Source organism: Ananas comosus, linkage group 5, assembly GCF_001540865.1.
Source record: "Ananas comosus cultivar F153 linkage group 5, ASM154086v1, whole genome shotgun sequence".
NCBI classification, from domain to species: Eukaryota; Viridiplantae; Streptophyta; class Magnoliopsida; order Poales; family Bromeliaceae; genus Ananas; species Ananas comosus.
The window spans coordinates 4,470,552-4,478,946 of NC_033625.1; the positions used below are offsets into that span (position 1 = coordinate 4,470,552).

General features: G+C 39.7%; 1 protein-coding gene across 1 annotated transcript; it reads right to left on the reverse strand.

The window, feature by feature from the left end:
- Positions 6,515 to 8,188, reverse strand: LOC109710307 (basic proline-rich protein-like). Its single transcript, XM_020232817.1, has one exon. The coding sequence runs from the start codon at positions 8,186 to 8,188 to the stop codon at positions 6,515 to 6,517; it is 1,674 nt and encodes a 557-aa protein (XP_020088406.1).

Here is an 8,395-nt window from a genome sequence, read left to right on the forward strand (position 1 = left end):
AGCAATACACACACGGACATGATGCACTGTTGGGAGTTATATAAGTGGGCAAAGATGCATAAAACCAATAACAATGTATTACTATTCAGTGTAGAATATATATTACCCCGCCCCGGGACAGTTAATGCTTACAAAAAATAACTAAAAACAATATTCTTGGTCATAAATTGGACAAACTTATGTGCCTGTTTAGATGCATGAATATGTTGTTCAGCATGTCTTCTGTTTACACAAAGGAAATGCAGTAATTAGTTGATGGGGAGTATGAAAAACCTGTCTAAAACCCTATAAGTATATGGCCTCCAAATATTTTCCGGGGAATGCAACATACGTCATCTTGTAGGCAGGTTTAACCATTTGAAGAAGTCGTAAGTATTAAAATTTCGAAGTAGGTAAAAATAAACTTTTCGTTGCAAGTTCGCTAAGGTAATTACAACATAATAATAATCATGATTTTTCAAGACAAAAGTATTCTAACCAGAAGAACTTATTCAAGCCTCGAAACAGGCAATTGGCCTGCTTGGATGTCCAAATTTGTCATCCTCTAACCTGCCTAACAAAGTAGCATGAAGTATTACAGTATACGCAAAACTTTTAACCCAGCAATAGCAATAGACGGTNCCGAGCTTGAGCCTAGATTTAGGCTCGAAATTAATTTCAAGCCGAATTTGAGCTGACATAAGCTCGCTCAAGCTCGGCTCGTTTCCACCCCTAGTTGTGAGCATTGAATAAGGAGAGAGTATTAATTCCATGCACCATGCGTGCATGTATCTCCTACACTTTGCTTCTAAAATCTTAGTATTAAGGTCTCAAAATCAAAAACTAATTTATTGTATGTATTCTGTAAAAATGTCAAAATAATATATTTTTTTAAGAAGCTTTTGCTTATTTATTTTTTACTGTTATTTAAAATTTTCAAATTTACTCTAAAATTTTCAAAAATGCTCTTCTAAAATCAAATCCCGTTAGTAAATATATATATGCTAGAAAAAATGAAGATATTTGAAGGAAATTTTTAAAATCAATAAAAATATTTTAGTCATCGACCGTCTCCGGCGTATATAGCAAAGGCTTTGCTATTTAGTATCCAAGGTCCAAAATTCGAATCCTATTTGATTCATATTTTCAGCTAAATTTATTTGTCAAAAGAAATAAACGAAGCGTACTTCTTTTCTCTCTCTCTCTCAAAAAAATATATATATATTGGTCCTCCGGAGATAAATAAAATATTTTTAAAGTTTTATATAGACTTTTTATGTGATATAGATTATATCACATCGATCCGAACCGAGTGCGATGTATTATACACCAGGTGCAGTTAATAATTTCGTTTGAACGAGGGGTGTTGGATGAGAAGCTGGATTAGGTTGGTCGTGGTGGAGGGTTTTAATGAGGCTTTTGTGAGATTGTGTTTAATGTTGTGTAGGTGGGAATAAAGATATTAATTGTAGTCATTTATGGCATATATATATATATATAAGTTTGGGTACAANGAACCCTCTCCCTCTTCCCCCTTCCTCTTCGCCTTTCTTCTTCCTCTCCCTCTTCCTCTTCCTCTTCTTCGTCGCCGGCGAGGGAGGAGATGCAGCGGCGGCAGCGGTGAAAGCAAACCCTCTCCCTCTCCCTCTTCCTCTTCCTCTTCCCTCATCCTCTCCTTCTTCCTCTCCTTCTTTCTCTTCTCTCTTCTTCATCGCCGGCGAACCCAATCCCACGCCGCCGCTGCCGCCGTCCACTCCGGTGGCCCAAAGAGGGAGAGAAAGGGAAGGGAAAGAGATTTGGAGGGATATATTTGTGAGGGTAAAAAAGTCATTTCACAAAAAAATTGTTAAAAAATAACAGTTTCTTAACAATTTCAACCGAAGGGACATATCTGCATAACTTAGGACTTTTGCAGGGACAACTCATGAAATTTCTGTTTTGCATGAATATTTCTACAATTCACTATGTTTGCAGGAACGTGTATGCAAATAACCCTATATATATATAGATGATGAGATGTATACCGTAACCTAGCAAATTAAATAAGTGAGGCATCAAATTTGTCCCTTTTTTTTGCGCTCGTAGGTTCGTAAATTTTTTTTTTTTTTTGAGAAATAGGTAGCAAGCTTCCTGCTTCATTCATTAAGCAAAATGAGTTTAGCTTACAAATTGGAAGCAGCTAGGGCCTCCGAACCGAGCCAATGGAAAAAGAGAAAACGAGAAAACGAGAAAAACCAGGTCCGTGTGACCAAACAAACAAGGGAAAACAAAATAAACAAAGGGGAAACAAAGGGCAGAGCACGGGAGAGTATCAAAGTGCTTCGTTCCAGGCTTCGATCAAAACGGTGACACGTTCGAGTGCCCGGGAGACATTGAGAGGCACGTCGCGGAAGCAAATGTCGTTACGCTCCGTCCAGACAACCTACCAAATTGCCGCCAACTTGGTTAAAATTTTTGATCTCGTTACGGCCTCGGGGATGTCCGAGGTCTGAGTCCATAGCTGACGTACATCCCTCACATCCGAATCAGCAGCCACTAGTGCTCCTGCTTTAAAACGAAGATATCTGACGACGATACAGTCGTGAAATAGGTGGTCACAGGTTTCGGCTAGTGACACACAGAACCTGCAGTGCTGATCCACAAGGCACCCTCGGCGAAGCAGTCTGTCTGCTGTGGGTAATCTCTTTCGAAGTAGAATCCAAATAAAAACTTTGTGCTTGAGCGGGATTTTTAGCCCCTAGAGTTGATCATACAAAGTATCAATTTGCCCTCCGTCGGTGATGAATTCATAGAGTGATTTGACGGTAAAAATTTGGTTGGCGGTCCAACGCCACTTTAGTTTGTCCTGTGTATCAGATGGGCTATAGTGGGAGAGTAGGTTTTTGAGCAACGCAGTCTGTTGGCGGTTCTGACCAATTGTACGAGTAGCAACGCCTCTTGTTATAAAGCGCCATCTCCATCCCCTTTCGTTCCAACATTGTGAGACCGTGGCTTGTTGATTTGCGCTTCTGCTGAAGATTCGTGGAAATCGGGTACTAAGAGGGGTTTCTTCGATCCAAATATCTGACCACCACCTGATGTTTTTCCCTCGCCGAGAACATATGAAATCCCGCTTTTGAACACATCTCGACAGCTCATCACACTTCTCTACCACTGGGAGTAAGGTCTAAAGGATCTGGCTTCGCGCAGCGGCCTTCTTCTAGTGTAGTATAATGCCGAGATCAACCTCCCCCAAGACAGACAGACGCAGCGGCCTTCTTCTAGTGTAGGTTCGTAAATTTTAAGAGCATGCAATGTGATAGTTGAAAATACATTTTATAATACTTCACAAATTAGCATGGGTGGGGCAGTATTTAACTAATCGAAAAGTATAAATTACGATGCGGTAAACATGTAATCCAACCATTGAGTTGTATAGTTTGTAAAATATTATGAGATTCATTCAGAAGCAAAGTACATATTTTCTTTTTTTCTTTTTTTTTTTGAGAGAGATAGGTAGCACGAATCTCCGAGCTCTTAATTTGTAATTAGGATGTTTTCCTCTTCTTTTAAACACGCATTAATTTTGAGTCCAATTTGAAGGGCCTGAATTCAGCAATCTAGATCTAAACCCAAATGCGATCTCACGCTTGAATTGTCAAGGGTATTCTGATTTTTCGTATGCACGCGAGTGAAAGTGTTAAGATTACTGAGCTATTTACTATTACATTAATCTTTTTCAGTAGCATTAAGCACTAAATTTATAAATTATACCTTCATGGACAACAAGACAATTTAACTTTTACTTATTCTAATCTGACCATTTTGATTTTATTGAGTTATTAAGGATTATTAACATCCCTATCTAGTTAGAGCATTTACATAATAAGTGCTCATTTATTTTTTTTTTTGAACTATTTAAAAAGTTTTATTGATATATTTTTGCTAGAATCACTAATGGTCATGCCAAGCTACACCTTTAGTTTTTGCTAGAATGTTTTATCTTTTTCCTATTTTTATTTTCAACTATAGTTATATAACAAAAGGTTTATCAAACACAAAATTTTGAGACTTTTATTGCAAGAAAAGGTAAAAATGATATTTTCGAGAGCTCAAAAGCTAGAAGCATGAATTTAGACCTTTTAATTTAGGGTGTATTTGTTTCATAAAAAATGGAGGGTGGGAAGTTGCTTTTTGGCTGTAAATACTCACTTTAGTTGTTTGGTTCGCCATAAATTTAATTAGCCTGTAATTCAACTTTTCTAAATTGTCATAATTGGCTTTCGCTTTAAGTGGTGCCGATGTTAATTGCAGAAGAAAAAGAAATAAAAAATAATAAAGAATTGTTCGTTGTAACTCTTTTAACCTTTCTATATGCTAATGTGAAATTTTTCAATGAAACATATAAAACAAGTGGAATAACTATAATTACAAAATTATTGACTTCCTAATGCAAAAAAAAGAAAAAAGAAAAAAGAAGAAGATTCCTCTGAAATTTAACTTAAAGTTTTTTTTCAACCTAAAAAGCACTTACGAGCAAAACTCGTTTGGTTCAAGTATAAGCAAAAACTAGTTATTATAGGAATAAGTAACAAGTATGGGGATAAGAAAAATAGTATTTGAATGAAAATTGGATTGTTCGCGGGGATAAAAAAAATAACGTTTGAATAGATATTATGGAATAAAAAAAATAATGAGTAGTTATATATAGAAAATGGAGGGGTTGGTGGGAATAGTTATATCAGATTATTTCAGATATCTGAGAACTACTATTTTTGGATAAAAAATTCACGTTTGGGTATAAAGGTGAAGGGGATAAGGAGTTATCCCTCCCCTTATCCCCCATCCAAACGGTGCCAAAGGTGCAAAAAAGACCCTAGCTAGTAGCCAAAGAGTGACAAATAGAAAATAAATGTGAGGCAAGATAACCATGTGATCAGTGCTACATCTTTAATTCCATGTCCTAATATTGGGGCATTAATTTGTTAAGGAGACAAATTCCACTTTGAGTGCTAAAGGCTCCCTCCTTTCAATCCCATTTCAGTATAGTTAATGGTCCTTATTCAAAGATAGTGTAACATAGCATTTCCCCCATTGAAATGTGGGACAAAAGGTTTAAATTCCCCACTGTCCCAGTGTACTGTGCTGTGTTTGTGGTGTATAATTTGATCATTTATTGCTTTCATATGGGGGGCAGGTGAGTGTTGATTCAAGAGGGACAATTCTAGTGCTCAAGCTTTCAATGGTGTGTCATGACATTTCATAAATAAGCCAGGCTATGATATGCTAGCCATGCTTCAATACCTTCCCACCCAACCACTCAGTTTCAATGCACTTTAAGTTTACCGTCTCCGATATTATAAAATAGTGGTGGAAACTGTCAGCAAAGAACTAACTATCAGCATCGGAGGAGCAAAACTCCAAACCGTGCCTTTAGGACAGTCTAGATCATCTAATCGACGTATTCTGACCACTACATCTCTGAACAAAATCTCGGTGTTTTCTAACTTGACTTTTAGGACAGTCTCTGTATAGTGAGAATCAGTAATTAGACATTTAACGAATAATGGACATCAAGCTTCGGAATTTTGAGATTTTCTTGTTAACTGTTAAGATTTCAAATTTTCAACCTACTATATTTAAGATTTTAACTTTTCAATCGCTTTTTAAGTTTGAATACTGACTACATCGTTGTTGCCGATCGAGAGACTAAAATAAGCTTGATTTCCGGCCCTCAATAAAGAAACCTTTCATTTGAAGATTTCACTTCTTTGATGTTAGAAAGAGTTTCATTGATGTTTCGTTTATCTGCTTTGCTCAAATGATAGTACTTTCTGCAAATCTTTAACTAAGCCAATCAATTGTGCATAGCTTAGTCCTTAAACTCAAATGATTGTGCTTCTTTTGAACTCATTTTTAGAATTACGCCACTACACTATTAATAGTACAAAGTTATTGGTACTATTAGATTTTCATTTAGTCCTTGGATGAATAGATGTGCGGTTAAGATGATAGTGGTCTAGGGTTGAGTGGGTGGTTGGTTGAATAGTATGATCTAACGGATGAAAATAATTAAAAGAAATAGATTTAACAGTAAAAAACTAGATAGCACCAAATATTTGATACTATTGATAGTATAGTAGCTGAACACCTCATTTTCAACAGAAATATACTTAGGATCCCAAACACTTTTTTTTTTTTTCCATTTTTTTGGTTGGCCCTTGATGCATTGGTAACTGTATGCAGCTTTATAGATGCTTATTATGTGTTGGATAGCTTACCTATAGGTGTACATAAAACGAAAGTAGTAATAATTATAACAATAATAATAATAATAATGTCATAATAACTGGATAATGAGACTTCATATTTATTCCAACTTCAAACAACTACCAAACAATCGAACATAAAGAAGGCCGGCCCAGTAACAGCTTTGGGCTTACATGGGCCATGCTAATCTTTAGCACGAAAATAAGATATGTTGGATTTTATGGAGATTCTATCGACTTGACATTCTCGACTGGTGTTGGATCTGGAGGTTCTGTCGGATTTGGACCTATATTGACTCGAAATCTTGGTTGACAGGTGCCGACTCTGGAGGTTCGATCGGATCTGGACCTCGAGGAACCAATCGCTCGATTGACTTGCTATCTTGGTTGACAGGTGCCGACTCTGGAGGTTCGATCGGATCTGGACCTCGAGGAACCAATCGCTCGATTGACTCGACATCCCGGTTGACAGGTGCCGACTCTGGAGGTTCGATCGGATCTGGACCTCGAGGAACCAATCGCTCAATTGACTTGCTATCCTGGTTGGCAGGTGCTGACTCTGGAGGTTCGATCGGATCTGGACCTTGAGGAACCAATCGCTCGATTGACTTACTATCCTGGTTGGCAGGTGCCGACTCTGGAGGTTCGATCGGATCTGGACCTTGAGGAACCAATCGCTCGATTGACTTACTATCCTGGTTGGCAGGTGCCGACTCTGGAGGTTCGATCGGATCTGGACCTTGAGGAACCAATCGCTCGATTGACTTACTATCCTGGTTGGCAGGTGCCGACTCTGGAGGTTCGATCGGATCTGGACCTTGAGGAACCAATCGCTCGATTGACTTACTATCCTGGTTGGCAGGTGCCGACTCTGGAGGTTCGATCGGATCTGGACCTTGAGGAACCAATCGCTCGATTGACTTACTATCCTGGTTGGCAGGTGCCGACTCTGGAGGTTCGATCGGATCTGGACCTTGAGGAACCAATCGCTCGATTGACTTGCTATCCTGGTTGGCAGGTGCCGACTCTGGAGGTTCGATCGGATCTGGACCTCGAGGAACCAATCGCTCGATTGACTTACTATCCTGGTTGGCAGGTGCCGACTCTGGAGGTTCGATCGGATCTGGACCTTGAGGAACCAATCGCTCGATTGACTTACTATCCTGGTTGGTAGGTGCCGACTCTGGAGGTTCGATCGGATCTGGACCTTGAGGAACCAATCGCTCGATTGACTCGACATCTCGGTTGGCAGGTGCTGACTCTGGAGGTTCGATCGGATCTGGACCTCGAGGAACCAATCGCTCGATTGACTTGCTATCCTGGTTGGCAGGTGCCGACTCTGGAGGTTCGATCGGATCTGGACCTCGAGGAACCAATCGCTCGATTGACTTGCTATCTTGGTTGACAGGTGCCGACTCTGGAGGTTCGATCGGATCTGGACCTCGAGGAACCAATCGCTCGATTGACTCGACATCCCGGTTGACAGGTGCCGACTCTGGAGGTTCGATCGGATCTGGACCTCGAGGAACCAATCGCTCGATTGACTTGCTATCCTGGTTGGCAGGTGCCGACTCTGGAGGTTCGATCGGATCTGGACCTCGAGGAACTAATCGCTCGATTGACTCGACATCCTGGTTGGCAGGTGCCGACTCTGGAGGTTCGATCGGATCTGGACCTCGAGGAACTAATCGCTCGATTGACTCGAAATCCATGGGTAGCAATGACTTTGGAGTTCCCATCAAGTTCGATTCTTCGAATGCCAATCTCTCAACTGGCTTGAAACTCCCGGCATGTACTGGGTCTAGATGTTCAACGATTCGCCGGTTGAATCCCCCATACAAATCGCTACTCCGAGCTGGGGCGTCGACAAAGAACCCATCAGGACCTCCAACTCTAATACCAAATGAAGTGGTGAGAGAAAAAGCAAGCATTACGAAAAATGAAAACGCCAGTCTCTCCATTATTTGTACGCAAACACGGCACGGAAAAGAGATACTGAAAAAAGCCTTAGAAGAGGAGAGATTTATAAGCAAATTGAAGGGGGATAAATTCATGTCACAAAATCACATTCACAAATCCTCTTTTTATTTCTCTATGATTCTCATTCAATGCTTTCCTATGGTTCTAAATAGAAGAATTTATTTATTGTAGCATTATAGGAATAATAA